Below are 21,345 nucleotides of genomic sequence, written 5' to 3' on the forward strand. Positions count from 1 at the left end.
ACTTGTTCACTGCCAAATGATTCTGAATGCTCAATACAGATGTTTCCGCAACGTGGATAAGACAGAGCTCTAGTCTGAATCACATGAATTCATTTTCTATCTATTTATCGAACACTATACTTTTGTTACACACGTCAAGAGAAGATAGAATAAATATCAATAGGAAGCAAAGAATTTCACTTCATTGGTCCGTTTGTTTGTCAAGAGTCTCCTCATTTTCTAATAAATAAGTGTAAGTGGATGTGTGCCTTCAATCAATATGAAAGATTATTATTCCTTTACCTTTCCAGTTTGATTCACTTTTGGCAAACATTAAGGATAATGGCAGTAATAGCCCTATATATCAATTGGTAGGTCATTAACAACTGGAAGAAACTGAATATATTAAAATTCCATTAAGGTCACGATCAATTGCATACCATAGACTTCCAGCTCGTATTCTTTCATTGCAGCTCCAGCAATATTGGATGCCACACAGGTGTAGGACGCACTGTCTGATCGTTTAGCATTGGAGATCTGCAACTGTCGCCCACCTGAGACAATGCGGACTTGACCATTCAGATCATTCAGCAATGGAGAGCCTACAAGTAAGAACAATTAGCAAATTAGGTTCAGTGAAAAACACTGTGGTAATACCTTAGTACCTTCATTATTTAGTTTCACACAACATTATCAAGTTCTATTAGTGATAGTAAAGAGAATATTAGAACTACAGAATTCATGTACATTTTTGTAAACCTTTGTCCTTTGAAATATGTCTTCTTGAAGCTATAAATCACCCCTTAAATCTGATTAATGCACAGAGAGGATTGTCAAACTGGAAACAAGTGATGAAAGAACAAACTGGAAAATAATATTAGTTTAAACAAAAATGCTGGAAAACTAAACAGGTCAAGCAACATCTGTAGAAACAGAAAGAGTGAATTTTCCACATCTTGGACCCTTCACCAAAACTCATCGATAAAGGATCTTCAACCTGAAATAATAACTGTTTCCCTTTCCACAGATTCTGCCTAACATGCCAGGTTTTTCCAGCATTTATTTTTGTTTCACATTTCCAACCTAAACAATGGTTTTTGAATTTTAAATTTTATACGATAGTGGAAACTTTACTGCACACCTGACATTCCAATGAGGTGAAATGGAAAATACCTAAACTGGCAAATTGGACAATTTGTCATTACTAACAACTGCAAAGTTCTGTAATAGGAACAAGATTTCAGTGCTGGGTATGAACAAATGTTTATTCAGTTCGAAAGAAGCTCTTTAAAGTTGAAACTGAAACCTAACACCTCAGCAAATCTGTATGTTGACCTAGTCTCAAAGAGGACATTAAACTACTTCCAAATATTTGAGGGGCTAAATTGGTTAAATCTCTTTAAAACACCACAGAATCTGTATTATATGATTAGCCAAAATCCACCTGATGTTGGTTAAATCCTGAAGCCTACATTGGAAACTATCTTCATGCTGTGACAGACGTTGTGCACACTGCACTGTTGAATGACTTACTACTCAGCAAGTGGCCCAAATTTTACTGTGGTGAACTTCACTCATTTATTATTAAACCCATTCCACACTTTTAAAAAAGAAAGTGTATTGTGGCTGGAAAAAGTGGGGAAAGTCTTAACAGAGATTATGATCTGGTGTGAAAATTGTAAAAAGCTAATACTGCACAGAGCAGGAAATGCAATTTTCAGCCAATAAAGAGTGGTCCTGGCAGAGGAGGACTAAAGAAGAAAAAATGTACCATCTGCATGGGTCATAGAAGCTCATCAAACAAGCAATGTAATGGCATTGGGAAGAGACATCTGTGACAGTACAAAAATATAGGACAAGTAAAATCAGGCTAATTAACACTTCATCAGTCTAGGCTCATTCATCAGCAGAGTCTAAAAAGCAGTGGAAAATGTAATTGACAATGCTGCCAAGAAGCATAAAGTTACCAGTTACCTAGCTTGGATTTTGCCGAGACTGCTTGGTTTCAGAACTCGTCAAAACTTTTGTCCAGAATTAGATGAAAGGGCCAAAGTGAAGTTGACTGTTTTTAACAACAAGGCAGCATTTGACTAAATATTCTTCTAGGAATCCTTATAAAGTTGAAGACAAGGAGAGCCAGTGTTGAAATGCTCCTTTGGCTGGTGTCATACCTTGCAATAAAGGAGATGGTCCTTAGGAATCAATATACCAGCCCCAGGACGTTCTTGCAAGAGTTCCTCTGAACAGTGTTCTGGGCTCGTACTTTCAGCCACTCCACTAATGATCTCTCAGCATTAGATTAGAAATTGGGATGTTCAGTAAAGATTGGCACAGTGTTCAATTCTATTCAGTATTTCAGAGAAAATTCTACAGACCGGACCTCAATGACATTCTGACCTGATCGAATAAATGCAAGCAATACATCTGACAAACAAGTGCCCAGCAAAGATCTTCTTCACACATCGATTCTGACCATCTTTTCTTGATAGTCAATGGCATTATCATCACATAGTCTCCAACCAGCAACATTTTGAATTGGTCATTGACCAGAAACTTAATTGCACTGAGCACATAGATACTGTGATTCCAATGGCAAGACAGATGTTGAGTACCTTGCACCAAATGATTCAATTCACTTCTTGGTTCCTAAAAGCCATTCCATAATCTATAATCCAAAGGTCAGGAGAACTGTACACGTAAAGTTCCACTAGCACATTAAAAGCTGAATACCAATGCAGCAGTTACATTGGTAACAAATGAGAAACAGATCTGTTTACACTTCCAAATCTTCTTAACAACTCAATTTTTAAAAACTGAAGCCCTGAACGTGCTGCTCGCACATCAGGTATGATCACCTCTGCTGGACAAGGATTTTCAAGCCAGTCTCATAGATGTAACAACTTAAAAAAATGGATGATTACATTTCCGCAACGAGCACCTGTAAGCAACACAAACCTCCCTATGACACGGTGACTCAGAATTGGATTAATGTTGACTATCTCTGGATCATAAGACCATAAGATACAGGAGCAGAATTAGGCCATCTGGCCCATCGAGTCCGCTCCACCATTTCATCATGGCTGATTCAATTTTCCTCTCAGCCCCAATTTCCTGCCTTCTCCCCATATCCCTTCATGCCCTGACCAACCAAGAACGTATCAACCTCGGCCTTAAATATACAAAAGACTTGCCCTTCACAGCTGCTTCTGGCAAAGAATTCCACAGATTCACTATTCTCTGGCTAAAGAAATTCCTCCTCATCTCCATTCTAAAAGAATGCCCCTCTATTCAGAGGCTGTGTCCTCTGGTCTTAGACCCTCCCACCATAGGAAAGATCCTCTCCACATCAGGTATCAATATCAGATCTTTCTTCAATTCAGAGGAAAATGAGGCAATGTTCTTACAAATTGTCTGTAGTGAGCTTTGCTCAGAAACAACAATGCTTGGCACGAGTCTTTTCCAGGGAGCATCAACGTGATACCAGTGGCAACCAGGAGCAATGGCACCAAGGAAGCTGGCCAACTCCTAGACAGAAGCAGCAAAGGGGTAGATGTGCTAATACCAATGGATGAGATCTGCAAACAAATCCCATAACCTTTATAGGAATTTATAGCATGGTGACAACATGTTGTTACTGTAAATTACAGGTCAGTTGCTGGATTTTAGTGATCACTTGGGTGTGATCTAACAGCATCTGAAACCCATATATTATATTAATGGTACACAATTACTTCAACCAATGTTTAGTCACTCACCATTCTTCTTCCACATCAAACTTGGTGGTGGAATACCACTGGATTCACAAATTAAGCTGATTAAGTTTCCTTCTATGACTGTCATCTTGAATAATTCATTTGACCCTTGAATATTGGGTGGAACTAAACAATCAAATATAATTAGGTTAACTTTATGGAACAGTTATGTAAAAGTAGATACTTTACTTAACTTAAATTGCATATAGGGTGAAGATGTTAAGCGTACAAAGAGGAAAACTAATCGTGAACCATTCTAGTCTGATATATGGATAAAATGCCTATAAAGTGAATTTAATTGAAGTGTTTAATGTAGAAATAACTTCAGATTTCATTATTAAGTTCAATTCCTATTAAAGGAAGTAGCTTCAACTGGCCCCAGTCAAAGGTGTTTGGAACATGTTCCATGATTTTATTACTCTGAACTGAGATGAACTTTAATTTTCAGGAGGCTTGTGGCCAATTATTTCTTGATCCACAGTGTCTGAACATTTCTCATATGTTTAAGGATAATCACTTTGTGTGTTGTCCAAGAATAAGAGCTATATTGCTAAATTGTTAAGTATTGCTAAGTATCAATCTTTTTTACTACTTTTTAATCCCCTGTGAAATTCACATGAAATTTAGTAGAAGCACTAATGACCTGCAAATGTTGCATTTTAATTAATTACTAACTTCATCATCCCAAATATATCAACCATGTATCAGTTCATTGTGTGAAGCAGAAATGTAATACTTGGTACAGTAGAAAGTAAACTGACAATGGGAACACATAAAAGTGCATTCTGGATAGGGCTGCTGAGATGCATCAATTCATGGTTCATTTTGAATGAGCTTTAATTCTTGGGCCAAAATGTAGATAAATTAAATTAGATAAGTTAAAAGATGCCAGAAAACAGGAGCCCCATTTGCTTTTTGGCACCATTATCCAGATCGAGAATTCCTGAGTGAAAGATTGTCCAGCCAGCTGTAAAAGTAAAATTCCCTGTTACATTATCCCCACAATGTTCTTGAAATCTAACCTCAGAAGAGTAAGCCTATAGTTCACTTGTCTGAATGTTTAATTTCCCACGCTAATCATCCTTGTGGACTACTGGAATTATAATATCAAGCTCTCAGCAATGTGACTTTTTTTGGCCAGCTTCACACATAGCAATGTGGAAGCACAGTCATTAGGAATTGGATTAAAAGCTTGTTCACCATTTCATTTGAGATCTACAGTATAAATTAAACTGTACCATTGGACTGGTTATTACCTCCATCAAGGTGGTACAGTAATGGTTACAATGCTACTGTAGTGTCAGCAACCAGGGTTCAATTCCAAAGGTGTCTACAAGGAGATTGTACGTTCTCCCTGTGACTGCTTGGGTTTCTTCCAGGTGCTTCAGTTTCCTCCCACATTCGAAGAAGTACTGGTTAGTCGGATAATTGGTCACATGGATGTAATTAGGCAGCATGGGCTTGTTGGGCTGAAGGGCCTGTTACATGCTGAATACCTAAATAAAATATCTCCGAATTAGGGGTTCCAAACCTGGTGTCCACAGATTCTTGCTTAAGGGTACAGGTTCACGGCATAAAAAAGGCTGTGAACCCATGCTCTAAGTAAAACAAAAATAAAATTTTGGTTTTACGAAAGAAAAGTCACTGAGTTCTAGCCGAACCCAACACTCTCCATTGCAATAAAGTTGAACATTTCCTGTATAACTCCAATTTCTTGCACAGTTGAGCTGAGTGTGACAGCCTGTGATATCAAGACAACACTTGACAACACAGTGAGGTGCCATGAGCCAAGTCTCCCCTCCCACCAGCCACATTCCGAAGCAGTAAGTCTATCCCAGTCTCCGCACTTTCCTGGTGGGACTTCCTGTTGCTGAAATAGGCTGTCATTCTCAGTCCATGTGATTCCCACGATATGGCAAGGATTTTTCTGCAGCTTGTAATTACTCGTAGGATAAACACAGTCACCCTTTTAATTCAATGGTTGCAGAATTGTGAAGGTAACAAAAGAAACCTACTCTTGTCGACAGTGGAGGAGGAATCCTGATACTCCAAAAATATTCCCCAGTGATACTGGAAATGGAGATGAATAGTAATCTACTTACAAGTTGTACACAAATGCTATTTACAATAATTTTACAGATGTGCTTAAGCATACTTGAGCAGTAGGAAAGCAGCTTACCCAAAATGTTTAAATTGTAGTTCTTTTCTGTTTTACCAGCCACGTTTATGGCTTCACATGTGTAGCGCCCTGTATCCAGGACTTGTGCAGATTCAATCTGAGAGAGAAAGGAAAAATATATTTCATACTTGGAATCAACTTCCTCTTTTTGATAAATTTGATATTTATACTGAAACACATTAATGTTATGTTAGCTTGTCAGATAATGTAAGTTTCTTGCTTCTACATTTCTCAATAACTGACTTTTTCCCAAAGCAGGTGAAGGTAACAAAGTCAGGAACTTCACTGGGAATCAGTGCTTGAATTCACTGGAGCCTTCTCTCACCAATCTGCACATCTCTGTCAAATGCAGTGAAATCTTATTTATTCTTTTACAAATTCAGCGGATTCCAGTTAATTGGGACACATTGAGACCATTACATTTGGCCCAATTAAGTGGCTGTCCTAATTAGCCAAAGTTTAATGGAAATAGTTTTAAAATTTACTGTTCAAATGAGTAATAAATTATGAAATACAAAACAAGTTAGAATCCTACCAGATTTACTACAGTACTATAAAACTCTGTATTAGTGCCTAACAGGTATTGACAGATTAATTCATCCAGTACTATAAAACTGTGTATTAGTTCCTAGCAGGTATTGATGGATTAATTCATCTAGTTAGGCTGCCGTGTTCTTTTGATGGACTGTAAATGAACAAAATTAACGCAGATAATCAACTGCATTCATTGCCTTTCTGCACAAAGTAGTGTTAAAAATCACTGCTTTTTAAATTCAGTATCAGTCAGCCCAAATGAATAGCATAACACAAGCACACGCAATTGAAGCTATTTAATAAAATTTTGCTCTAAGCAGGATGTAGTGTCTAACTGCCACACAAGTGCATGCGACTGGTGCAGGTTAGAAACTGTTGCATCCTCCAAGACTTTATTTTTATTGTAACATTCAAGATATAACCATATAACAATTACAGCACAGAAACAGGCCATCTCGGCCCTTCTAGTCCGTGCCGAATGCTTACTCTCACCTAGTCCCACTGACCCGAGTCAGCCCATAACACCTCCATTCCTTTCCTGTTTTTACTTTAAATGACAATATCGAACCTGCCTCTACCACTTCTACTGGCAGCTCATTCCACACAGCTACCACTCTCTGAGTAAAGAAGTTCCCCCTCGTGTTACCCCTAAACTTTTGCCCCCTCTCATGTCCTCTTGTTTGAATCTCCCCTACTCTCAATGGAAAAAGCCTATCAACGTCAACTCTATCTATCCCCCTCATAATTTTAAATACCTCTATCAAGTCCCCCTTCAACCTTCTACGCTCCAAAGAATAAAGACCTAACTTGTTCAACCTTTCTCTGTAACTCAGGTGCTGAAACACAAGAAACATTCTCGTAAATCTCCTCCATACTCTTCCTATTTTGTTGACATCTTTCCTATAATTCAGTGACCAGAACTGTACACAATACTCCAAATTTGGCCTTATCAATGCCTTGTACAATTTTAACATTACATCCCAACTCATATACTCAATGCTCTGATTTATTAAGGCCAGCATACCAAAAGTTTTTCTCATCACCCTATCCACATGAAATTCCACCTTCAGGGAACTATGCACCATTATTCCTAGATCACTCTGTTCTACTGCATTCTTCAATGTCCTGCCATTTATCATGTATGTCCTATTTTGATTATTCCTACCAAAATGTAACACCTCACACATATCAGCATTAAACTCCATCTGCCATCTTTCAGCCCACTCTTCTAACTGGCCTAAATCTTGGCAAGCTTTAAAAATCTACTTCATTATCCACAACGCCACCTACCTTCATTTCATCTGCATACTTACTAATCCAATTTACCACCCCATCTTCCAGATCATTAATGTATAGGACAAACAACATTACAGATCCCCGAGGCACACCACTAGTCACCGGCCTCCAACCTGACAAACAGTTATCCACCACTACTCTCTGGCATCTGTTGAATCCATTTTACTACTTCAATATTAACACCTAATGATTAAACCTTCCTAACTAACCTTCCGTTTGGAACCTTGTCAAAGGCCTTACTGAAGTCCATATTGACAACATCTACTGCTTTACCCTCATCAACTTTTGAAGTAACCTTTTCAAAAAACTCAGTAAGATTTGTCAAACATGACCTTCCACGCACAAATCTATGTTGACTGTTCTTAATCAGATGCTGTAATTATATAATTATGTAATTATGATATAATTATATATATCATCTCTAAGAATACTTTCCATTAATTTACCCACCACTGACGTCAAACGTATAGGCCTATAATTGCTAGATTTACTCTTAGAACCCTTTGTAAACAATGGAACAACATGAGCAATACACCAATCCTCCAGTACCATCCCCGTTTCTAATGACATTAGAAATATTTCTGTCAGAACCCCTGCTTTTTCTACACTAACTTCCCTCGAGGTCCTAGGGAATATCCTGTTAGGACTCGGAGATTTATCCACTTTTATATTCCTTAAAAGTGCCAGCACTTCCTCCTCTTTAATCATCATAGTTTCCATAACTTCCCTATTTGTTTCCCTTACCTTACACAATTCAATATCCTTCTCCTTAGTGAATACCAAAGAAATTGTTCAAAATCTCCCCCAGCTCTTTTGGCTCCACACATAGCTGTCCACTCTGATTCTCTAAGGGACCAATTTTATCCCTCACTATCCTTTTGCTATTAATATAGCTGTAGAAACCCTTTGGATTTACTTTCACCTTACTTGCCAAAGCAACCTCATAATCTTGATATTCCTCGAGCACCTCATTTACTCCATTCTGCCTATATTTATTGTAGATCTCTCTCTTTTTCCGAACCAAGTTTCTAATATCCCTTGAAAACCATGGCTCTCTCAAACTTTTAACCTTTCCTTTCAACCTAACAGGAACATAAAGATTCTGTACCCTCAAAATTTCTCCTTTAAATGACCTCCATTTCTCTATTACATCCTTCCCATAAAATAAATTGTCACAATCCACTCCTTCAAAATCCTTTTGTATCTCCTCAAAGTTAACCTTTCTCCAATCAAAAATCTTAATCCTGGGTCCAGTCCTATCCTTCTCCATAATTATATTGAAACTAAGATTATTGTCAATACCTTAAAATTCGTCATAGTTCGCAACTTGCTGAAGTAACTAAATTGCCTCATTTTCACTCTTGGCAGTTCCTTGCATCTCCAAGTCTGAAAACTTGAAACCGCAGTAAGCAGAACAGTTCTGAATTGTCTTTTTGCTTATTTCTCACCAACTATTAGTGACACAAATCACTACATCTTGAACACAAACACGCACAACTAATACTTTTTGAAAAACTGTTCTCTCTGAGCATTGAGTAGTCTATAACGGTTACACATGCAAGCATTTGATACTGGTTAAAAACTGTTTGGCAACTGTCTCCTGTCCCAATTAATCAACAGTATCCTCAAATAAACAAAGGGTTATTTTCTCAATTAATTTTTGCTCTCTAAGAGTTTCCCAAATAAGCAGCTGTCCCAACTAACCAAAATCCACTGCATCTTAAATTATTTGATGCAATAACCAAATGTTGGAGGAACTCAGCAGGTCAGACAGCATCTATGAGAAGAATGGATAATTGACATTTTAGGTCAAAATCTTTCATTATAACTGGGTTAAATTATTTGGTCCTTATTAATTTGTGCCTGATATCATTTTGCATTTAATTATTGCCTCGTCCTGTACAAAGTTCAGAAGTCCAAAGTAAATTTAATATCAAAGTATATACTGAGGTTCATTTTCTTATGGTCATTCACAGTAGTTACAAATAAATACAATACAATCAATGAAAGTGTGTCTATGCTCCCTTTAACTTGGAAAATGCCTTTACCAGACCAATATTTTGATTAAGTATCGGGCATAATGAAGATGCAACAGTTGGCTTGACAGTTACCTCACAATGTGGGAAATGGTGCAGTTACCAACTGCTCACACAAAACGGCAAATTCAAGCCTGCTAATTACCCCTATTCAATCCTCTCTCATTCATTCGCAAAGTGCCGGAAACAAACAACACTTAGTCACCAACAACGTGCCCAATGATGGCAGGTTTGGGCTCCACTAGTGTAACTCAGTTCCAGACCTCACTGCAGTTTTAATCCAAAGCAAGGAGCTCGAGACAAATTCCAAAGACCAGCTCAGAGTGACTACCTTTAACAGCAGGTCACCATGTCACCATGTGTGACATCAAGGAGCCCAGTAAACCTTTGAATAAAAACTACACATTAATCAGCACCATGCTGTACAGAAGGGAAAACAAACACTGTTGTGGGAAGTCAATCAGCTTATTATAGGAATTCCTCAAGATAGTAATTACAGCCTTAAAAACTCCAGTTGCTTCATGAAAGACCTGCCTTCTGTCATAAATTTGCATTTTCACTATCTAATACACAGTGTTTTTATCTTGTATTTCTATCTCCTCAGCAAAGGAATAACCAATACTATCATGCTGTACAAGTGAGACAACATTCAGTCATGGGATCATGAGGGACAAATCAATACAAAATTGAGATGGGCAATAAACACTGGCCTCACCTGCAAGACCCAGATACTGAAAAATGAATAATTGTAAAATGTAACAAGCCCAAGAAATTAGGCAGGAATTCTCATCACAGTGGATAAACTACATTCTTGTATGGATCCCTTGAGTTCAGACTGGGAGATAGAATGAAGTTGCAATTAGGCTGTAACTTAGGCGAGAAGCTACTATTTGGCTAAATGCAGAATAATTTCAAATATCATATTTCACCCTTCATCCATTCTTTCTTTTCCTTTTACTGTACATAATTTGGCATCAAGTTCAGTGACACTAACATCCTTCTTTGCCTTTGTGTAGTTGATTTCACAATATTTTAATCAAATTTACTTTATGGATTTCACAATACTTGTCTTGTTAACACAGAACAGTACAGCACAGAGAGGCCCTTCAGCCCACAATGTTGTGCTGAACCAGCTAAAAAGTAAATTTAAAAAAACCTGAAAAATAAAGAAGAACGTAATGTTCACTTAGGTTTCCCTGAACCATGTGCCCTACAAAAAAAAACCACTCTGCAATACCAAAAACCTAAAAGTGTTGGGTAAAATCTAACCATTATCAGACTCCATTACATGTACTGTGCTGCTACAGCTTGTTATCCTCCAGTAATTCCTTGGATAATTCAAGGTGTATTTATCGCAACTCATAGCAGTAGATAAAATTAAAACTACAGCAGATTTTCTTTGTAAATATTTTAAATAAATGAATATTATTCTTATAAGTTTGACTCAATATCTCCATTTTTTTTTCACGGCTCAGGGCACGTTCCGAGGTTCTACCCAAGCTCAGCGAAAATATCATTCACTAATTCACATTTACTCCAGCGTTCTTCTGCTTGAGGCAATACCTTCATTGATGTCAGTGCTGCTGAACTTGTGAGGACAGTGTTAGAGGAAGAGTCGAGTAAGACCACTGAGGTAAAATGATAACTTAATATGAAGAGCTTTCCTCAATGTAATTTTGACTTACTTAGAATGTCATAATACTGCGCCCATGGTCTGTTTTTTTTATCAATTATGCTATTGTTTGTACTATTGTAACTATGTGGTTTTGTGCAGGTCTTGTAGCTTTAGTTTTTGGTCTTGTTTTGTCTAGTAGATTTGGAGCTCCTTTCTGGGGAACGCACTAAGACGGTAGCGTGATATTAATATGCAGCAGCCTCTCCGGACTCTGGACTGGGGGATTGCCAAGCGTTACGTGGATTTTCTGGTGTAGTCTGTTTTGTCATATGCTTTTGTGATATATTTCTGGGGGAACGTTGTCTCATTTTTTAACTGCATTGCAATTGTGGCTTCTAAGTGACAATAAACTGAATCTGAATATCAATGCAACTCTGTGCAAGAAAAAACCTACTACAAATCATCTGTTACAAAGGTAAAGCACAGACACATATATACGTAGGTAACATTGTTGTGGCTTACCTGCAGGGTACTTCCATCATCAGAAACAGTGAGGCCTGGCTTCTTGAACAATGGCTTTCCATCTTTCAGCCAGTTGAGCATTGGAGGGGGGATTGCGTTGCTTCGACACTTCAGCACAACTCCTTGGTTGATGGCAACTGAGACATTTTGTTCTTCTCCCATGATATTTGGGGGAACTGCAACAAAAAAAGTTCATAGTACTCTCTGAGGAGGATTTGTATCCTTGCTATGTTCTACAGTAATTAACTTATACGTAACTTTAACATGGAATTCATTTATATTATGTTCACAAAACACAGTTAAAAGCATACAAAATCAGGTATAGAATCCAACTAAAGTTCAATACATCACATGTTGGAGAGCTTTGTGTACTTAATATTTCAGTAATATTTGAGTAATCTTGTAAATATGTTGTTGATTAAGCGTTTTTTGTTTGCCTAAATAATTCATTATAGGTTTTATGTATAAATACATGCATCGCACACATCATCTTGCTACCATGTGATAAGTGTGTGCCTCACTTAAAGTAAATGCAAAGTTAGACCCGCTCTACTCCCTCTATCTCCACATCTGTGTGGCTAGGCATAGGTCAAATACCACCTATAAATTTGCTGATGATACGGCTATTGTTGGTAGAATCTCAGATAGAGATGAGAGGGCGTACAGGAGTGAAATATACCAGCTAGATGAGTGGTGTTGCAGCAACAACCTTGAACTCAGCGTCAGTAAGATGAAAAAACTGATTGTGCACTTTAGGAAGGGTGAGATGAGGGAACATGAACCAATCTCCAATGATGGATCAGAAGTGGAGAGAGTGAGCAATTATCACGTTCCTGGATGTCAAGATCTCAGAGGATCTACCTGGTCCCAACATATCAATGCAGCTATAAGGAAGGCAAGACTGTGGCTATATTTCATTATGAGTTTGAGCAGATTCAGTTAGTTACTGAACTAACTCTCAAAAATTTCTATAGATGTACCATACAGAGTATTCTGCATCACTGTCTGGTATGGGGTTGCTTCTGCACAGGATCGAAAGAAGCTACGGAACTTTGTAATATTAGTCAGCTGCATCTTGGGTACAGGCCTCTATATTATCCCAGACATCTTCAAGGAGAAATGCCGCCAAAAGGTGATGTCCATCATTGAGGACCCCCATCACCCAGGGCATGCCCTCTTCTCATTGTTCCCATTGGGAAGGAAGTACAGAAGCCTAAAGACACACACTCAGCAATTCAGGAACAGCTCCTTCCCCTCTGTATACGATTTCTAAATGGACATCAAACCCATGAACATAAGAAATAGGAGCAGGAATAGGCTATCTGGCCTGTAAAACCTGCTCCACCAGTTAATAAGATCATGGCTGATTTGGCCGTGGACTCATGTCCATCTACCTGCCTTTTCCCATGAACACTTAATTCCCCTACTATGAAAGAATCTATCCAACTTTGTCTTAAATATACTTACTTAGGGAGCTTCCACTGCTTCATTGGGCAGAGAATTCCACAGATTCACCACTCTCTGGGAAAAGCAGTTCCTCCTCATTTCTGTCCTAAATCTACTCCCCAGAATCTGGAGGCTATGCCCTTGGTTGTAGTTCTGAACACCAGTTCACTTTTTAAAATATATATTATTTCTGTTTTTGCACTATTTATAACCAAATCTAATATATATAATGTACTGTAATTGATTTACTTATTTCTATATTATCATGTATTTTTTTGTACTGTTGCCATAAAGTTAACAAATTGCACATTTCGTGCTGGTGATAATAAATCTGATTCTGAGTGAAACAGGACTGACTAGCCTTGAGATTTACAATGTTAAAACTAACAACAGATAAGTAACATGGTCTACATCCAAAGTAAACAGCAAATTAATTAAAATGAAATTGGACACTGGTTCTGTTGTTTAAGTCATTCCACAAAATAAGTTTGAATGGCATTTCAAAGATACCAAACTGAAACCTGCAGATACTTAACTAAGAACTTATAGTGGAGAAAAGATAATTCCTGTGAGAATAACATTTGTAACTCTGAAATGCCACAACCAACAAGCCAGATTGAGCTTGTATGTGGTAAAAGCAGAAGGACCAGCATTGGGATTGGCTGAGACAACTATAATTTAATTGGAGATCCATCTACCATTTGCATGCCACATACTCTACAATGAATTCAACTGAAAGCAAATTAAAAAAGGTTTTGGATGATGCCACACCTGTCTCCATGCTGAACACCATGAACCGTCACCTAACAGAGTACAGACAGGTGTTAGTGTGACATCTGTGTCTCTGGTTGCAAAGCATATTGGACCAAGGATGGACTGTATTGTTCAGAGGAATCATGAAAGTGACAAAAGCAGTGAGCTGACTACAACAGCTTTTGTCGGCAACATATCTGAGGAAGTTTCCTATGTTAACCAGGCAGTTACTTGTGAAACGTGTCTTGGTTTTAAGCTGGAAGAGAGGTCAATGTGCTTCAAGTGTAAGCATTCGGCTTTTGTGAGTAGACAGAACCAGGACCTACTCTGTGTCCAGTGGATTCCAGTTAATTGGCCGTCAGTTAATTGGGACAGAAGCTATATTTGGGAAACTCTTCAAAAGTGGGCAGAAATGTTAATCCTTTTATGAAATATGCTTGGATTGGCTTCTAGTTTTAAACATTTGATGTGTAGGAGCTGGGCAGATACGGTGAGATGGAAGAACAGGACTGAGTTTCTGAGAGAACTGAAAATTCAGACAATTTTTGTGCAACAGGAAAATAAATTTTACAATTGTTGCCTGATCTGCAAAATGTTTTAAACAACTTTTTCCCATTTTGCAAAAGATTCAGATACTGTTTGATTCAGCACATTACGTTTTGTAACTCCAAATCATTCGATTAATTAAAAGTAAGATATGGGTACCGAGAAATGAGAGCACGTTAGTTCACGTTTACTTTCAGTGAGGTATGCGCACATCACGTGATAACATATGAAGTCAGTTTACAGGCCACTAAACCTTTCTGAAGACTTGCAGATTCAAAAATATATAAATATTTGCTTTGCTTTCACATGAATATAACATTAAAGTCACATTCTTTTCACACCACATAACTCTCAGGTGAACTTGAATAACACAATCTCAATCCAAACACTACAATTGTGAAATAAAACTAACACAGTCTATTTTCTTTGAATTTAAGTTATTTAGTTTGAAACTGTAGATATAAAAGTCATGTTAATGACTTCACATTCTAATATGGTGGGTGATTTTACTGGCTTCTGAACTTGCAACAATAGGGACTATTCAACCTGACATAACATATTGGGCTGGATTATCCGTCACATGGAAGCAGCCAACACTCAGTTCCAAGGCAAAGGAAGCCAGATCATAGAAATTGATGGGTGACTGCTCCGCCTTTCAACCACCAGACCATTGGTGAATCTGATCCCTCTCCTGGCTTGATTTCCTGGCCTGTGAATTGGCTGACAGCCTCTACTTCCAGTTCCACCAAGATTTTTCAGCTGACCTGGGTCGCTGAGTAGCAAGAGGCTTCAGAATGAAGAGACTGTGGAAAAGAATGGGCAATGGAGCACTGGGATTGGTTGTACAGGGGATGGCAGTGGGATAGAGGGATTGGAGAGGGGTAATGAGTGGGGGAAACTAAAAGGTTTTAGCCCATTTGAAAAAAGATCTATTCAAAATGTTTATTTAATTTGGAATGTATGAAATACATTAAATCCATATTATGCTGCATATTATGCTTTGTTTTGATTTATTGATTTCATATCATACACACACAACAGTGATTTTAGCATCAGATAATATGTCACAGAGGTTTTGTCTTCCAAGATAAAGGTTGAGTGATCACATTCTCATTATAGATAAGTTCCATTTCCCACTGCAAATGGGGTCAGCTTGTTGAACTCAGTTGAAAGATGCAAAAACAAAGGAGCTGGTTGTGGACTATGGGAGGAATGGAAACAGGCTAACCCCTATTGACATATTGGACCTGGGGATGAGAGGGTGAACAACTTTAAGTTCCTCAGCATACGCATCACCGAGGATGTCACGGTGGTCTGTGCTCACTGGCTGTGTGGTGAAACGGGCAGAACACCTCAGATGGTTGAAGGAGTTTGGTATGGGTCCCCAAATCCTAGGAACTTTCTACAGGGGCACAATTGAGAGCATCTTGACTGGCTATGTCATTGCCTGGTGTGGGAACTGTACTTCCCTCAATTGCAGGTCTCTGTAAAGTGGTGCAGATAGCCCACTGCGTCTGTAGATGTGAACTTCCCACTATTCAGGACAGTTACAAAGACAAGAGTGTAAAAAGGGCCCGAAGGATCATTGGGGACCTGAGTCATCCCAACCACAAACTGTTTCAGCTGCTACCATCCGGGAAACAGTACCGTAGCATAAAAGCCAGGACCAACAGGCTCCAGGACAGCTTCTTCCACCAGGCCATCAGACTAATTAATTCATGAAGATACAATTGTATTTCTATGTTACATATTGTCTGTCCTACTGTACATACTATTTATTACAAATTACTATAAATTGCACATTTAGATGGAGACGTAGCATAAAGATTTTTACTCCTCATGTATGTGAAGAATGTAAGAAATAAAGTCAATTTAATTCAATTCAATACAGGACAGTTGTGAACAAACATCAAGTCAGGTGGTTTGTCCCTTCTTTAAGGTGCTTAGTGAAGATCATAGACTATCTTACTCTATTCAAAGCAATATGTGCATGGAAACAGTTATTTGAAAACACAGGTGAGGACGGGCAGACTAATTAACTTGTTGAGTTCCTTTTGAAAGACTCTCAAACTCTCATTGCTATTTCACTGCACATTTTACTCCTTTCACATTTCTCCAATTATTTCTCCCTTAATATCTACCCATGACTAAACTTCCAGCTCTTGGCCCTATCATTTCCAGCTTTTGGTGATAACCCAAATAATATCTTGGATTATTTCACTAATTTAAAAGGTGCTTTCAAAATACATGTTATCACAGTTATTAAGCTAATCATTAGTGAGATAGTTCCCAAACCTACATTTTTTCCACAATCTGTTTTATTGAAAAAGATGACAAACTTATTCAACAGTTTGCTTTATCAATTTTTTTGCATTTTTATTTCTTTGTTGTTACTCATCTGCTTCTAACCAGGATGCTGAGCTGCAGGCTTCACGGCAACCAGTACTTATGATGGTCTGTGCTGAACCACCTGAAATCATCAATTGATGGAATTGTCTCCTTGTTATACAGTATATGCTTTTCCTTTTGAAACATGGCTTTAATTCAATGTTACATGTTTCATTGTCCAGTAGCTTTTCAGAAGAGTAGCCAAACAAACTCAAAGGAAGTGGATTTTAATGAAGGCTAATCAAGGTACCTTACTGCTCAATCCCCAAAGATCAGCCCCTGCAATAAAAATTTAAACTGTCATTTGTTACAACAGAATATTTAGTGCCAACTATGTCTCTGGGAGTCCTGTGTGCTGCACTGGAATATAAATATCCTGCAGCGTGCAATAAATGGAACCTTATTAAACAATAACGCAACTGCAAATAAATTTACAAATAAGTGTTCCAGGTTTCAGTAAGAATCTGCTTCCTAAACTTAATTTATGGCTTTGTGTACACTGCCAGCAACTAAAGTGGAATAACAAGCAGCAGAAGGCTCAGGAGATTGCTGTATCCTGGATTTGTAGCAGAAATGAATTGGAGTTCTAACATCTGGCAAGACATACAATGTTGGCCATGTGAATCAATAACTGGAATTAATTGCTAACAGTCTTTTCTATTTATTCAAAAGAACAGAACAAGCAATACCTGGTTGCATGAAAAGAGTTTGCCAGAGTTTTCAACCACAGCTGTGCTTGATTTTATCAAAAGCTTTCTCTAATTACAATATTAAATCCCTATTAGCCTGCGTTGCATTAGTAACACCAAACATCTTAACCCCCATGAATACCAGAAACAAGTATTAAACTAGAGAAATAAAAAACATTTTACACTTAGAGATTCTGCAGATGCTGGAAATCCAGATCAACACACACAAAATGATGGAGGAACTCAGGCAGCATCTAAGGAAATTAATAAACAGTCGACTCTTTGGGCCAAGGCTCTTCTTCAGGACTGAAAATGAAGGGGAAAGATGCTAAAATAAAAAGGTGGGGGGTGGAGTGAAGGAGGACTAGCTGGAAGGTGATAAGTGAAGCCAGGTGGGTGGGAAAAGTAGAAGGAATCTCATTGGAATGGAGAGAGGACAATGGGAGAAAGGGAAGGAGGAGGGGCACCAGGTGATAGGCGGGTGAGGCGAAGAGGTAAAAATCCAGAGTGAGAATGGAAGAAGAGGAATAGGGAGGAGGGAATTTATTTTTACTGGAAGGAGAAATCAATGTTCATGCTATCAGGTTGAAGGCTACCCAGACAGAATATGAGGTGTTGTTCCTCCACTCTGTGGTCCCATCGTGGCAAAAGAGGAAGCCGTGAACCAACATGTCAGAATGAGAATGGAGATAGGAATTAAAATGGTTGGCCACCAGGAAAATTCCACTTTGGTTGGTGGAGCAGCAGTGCTCATCAAAATAGTTTCCCAATTTATGTTGGGTTTCACCAAAGTTGAGGAGGCTGTTTCAAGAGCAAAGGATTCAATAAACGACCCCAAAAGATTTGCAGATGAAGTATTGCCTCACTTGGAAGAACTGCTTAAGGCCTTAATTTTACACTTAAGCCACAGGTCTGGGTGGAAGAAATGAGGTATCTTTAGTAAAGCACACGCTGTACTCTAAAATGATTAAAACAGTTTCAATATCTTAATTTTCATAATTCTCTTTTAAAATTGTGATTAAGAAAGATTTATAAGCTGGAAGATATTTCACAATGACATAATCTCTGATATTAATGCATCACATTTATTTCAATCTTAAATTAAAATACACTTTAAATTGTTAATTATTAAAAATCAAAAAACGTAAATTACGAAGTACAGTATTACTCATGAATATCCCGTATCAGAATACATCCCTTTGATTGGATGCTTCACATATGATCTGAAAACTACTTCATTTGTGGTCACTATATGCAATGGATTGACTATGAATATTTTTATTGCTAATTAATATTAATTAACATTATTCAATCTACTCATTTGTGTTTCTGGAGCTGGATGTGATCAGGATCATCTCTCTAGCATTTTCCATTCCATTTCTGTCTCTAATACAAAAGAATAGTGTTGTGGATAGTGAGGGAGGTTGTCAAAGGATTCACAAGGATGTAGACTAGCTGGAAATACCATCAGAGAAATGGTAGATAAAGTTCAATCTAGACAGTGTGAGGTGTTGCACTTTCCGAGGTTAATTGTCAGAAGAAAGGTACACAGTAAATAGCAAGACCCATAGGAGCACTGATGTACAGAATGAAGTCCATAGCTTCCTGAAGTGACAATACAAGAATTTTGGTGCTAAAGGCAGTGTTGGGCATACTTGTCTTCATTGGTTGGGGTGTGGAATATAAAAGTTTTGAAGCCATATTGTGATCTGGGAGTTGAGGTTGAGGGACAACTTGATCATGGTAAATGGAATTACGAGAGGAAAAGGTGGGGTAGACAGCCAGAGTTTTATTTGCCAGGGTGGAAATGTCAAATATTAGAGGCCTTAGCTTTAAGATGAGAAAGGAAAAATTTAAAGGAGATTTGCATGGCAGTTTTTTATTTACATAAAAAGTGGCAGGTGCTGCCAACTGAAGTGGTGGAAGCAGATGCAGTAGCAATGTTCAACAGGCATTCAGAGAGGCATATGAACAGACAGGGAGCAGAGGGATAGAGATCACACACAGTTTCAGTTGACATCTTGACTGGCACAGATGTTGAGGGCTGAAGGACTCATTCCTGTGCTGTACTGTTCTTTGATTTCTCAAATGCAACTTTTCCAAAACCTCAAATTAGATTTGATGAGTTGTTTATATATGTCCAATATTCTACAGTTCACAAGATTGACAACCTTTTCGCTTTATCCATTGCACTCTGATGTTCAATGGCTCAGAAAACCAATTTCTCAAAGAAAATTATTTAACAGACTAGGTGTACTAAGCTGCTCCATCATTTCTACCACATTATTTCTGAAACTGGAAATCTAGAATATGTGGATTAACAAAATATGGTACTTTGTGGGTTAATTTGAAACTGCATTAGGGGATTTTAGGTTAAAAAAAAGTATGATGTACTTTCTATAATGTTAAATGCAGTATAATACTGTATTTTATTAATTTAATGATTTTTGTTGAAACAGAATTTATATTACTGTCTTCCATTGCTGCAAGTGGAAAGTGAGACTTGAACACTGCAACATGCCCACATGAAGGACGAGGTCTTCTTCAAGTTTACATTATTCCTAACCCCACACACAAAATGCTGGTGGAACACAGCAGGCCAGGCAGCTTCTATAGGGAGAAGTACTGTCGACGTTTCGGGCCGAGACCCTTCGTCAGGCTGCCTGGCCAGCTGTGTTCCACCAGCATTTTGTGTGTGTTGTTTGAATTTCCAGCATCTGCAGATTTCCTCATGTTTGCTTTTTATTCCTAACCCATTGCTTCTGTTGTTTTTTCCTTGGTTGTGACCTCCCCACAACACAAATGACAATGACTTCATAAACAACTCATCATTTCCCCTCTCCTCTGCTCTCATCCTTTTCTCTTACCCAGTCAGGACAACAATAGAGTTCCCTTGGTTGTCACCCTCCACCCCAACAGTTTCTGCATTTCTTAGCTATATTGCTCTCAGTAAGACTGAGGGAACTTTGAGCCTGCTTCAATCAATAAAACAACTCCATAACCAGATTCCGTGTGTGATATCTTACACAAACAGTTCAACTATTTCACAATAGTGACTCAGAGCTATGGGAACATGCTGTTCTTTCTGGAATGTACAGCAAAACTAAGCTCTGGCCTCACAATACACAAATATGTTCTGACACATCTGCCCATCAATATCTCTGCAGATGGTCTATTCTGTAATTATGTGAACATAACGGCATTAGAAGAAGGCCATTCAGCTTGCCAACATTGCATTTGCCTTCCTTACCACCAACTTAACCAACAAACTACACCATTATTTCTTCTAAGTGCATGACCATACACCTTCCTACACTATAGTTCACCTGCCACTTCTTTGCCCATTCTCTCAATCTAATTTCCTCTGCAAATTCCCTGCTTCACAAACACTACCTGCCCCTCCACCTATCTTCGCATTGTTCACAAACTTGGTCCCAATGCCAAGAATTTCAGCATCCAAATCATTGACATATAACATGAAAAGAAGCAGTCCCAACACCAACCCCTGCAGAACACCACTAGTCACCGGCAGCCAACAAGAAAAGGCTGCCTGTTATTTCCTCAAAGAATTCTAATAGGTTTTTCAGGTAAGATTTCCCCTTAACGAAAC

General features: G+C 38.3%; 1 protein-coding gene across 1 annotated transcript in view; it reads right to left on the reverse strand.

Annotated features, from left to right (window-relative positions):
* hmcn1 (hemicentin 1) overlaps positions 1–21,345 on the reverse strand; it is a 501,533-nt gene that overhangs the window by 161,828 nt on the left and 318,360 nt on the right. Inside the window, exons 41-44 of the mRNA XM_059984517.1 lie at positions 11,914–12,089; positions 5,911–6,007; positions 3,735–3,857; positions 420–581 (exon numbers count right to left, since the gene is read on the reverse strand). Coding sequence (XP_059840500.1) covers positions 420–581; positions 3,735–3,857; positions 5,911–6,007; positions 11,914–12,089 — 558 coding nt within the window. The remainder of the gene's footprint in view (positions 1–419; positions 582–3,734; positions 3,858–5,910; positions 6,008–11,913; positions 12,090–21,345) is intronic.

This window comes from Hypanus sabinus, chromosome 11, assembly GCF_030144855.1.
Source record: "Hypanus sabinus isolate sHypSab1 chromosome 11, sHypSab1.hap1, whole genome shotgun sequence".
NCBI lineage: Eukaryota > Metazoa > Chordata > Chondrichthyes > Myliobatiformes > Dasyatidae > Hypanus > Hypanus sabinus.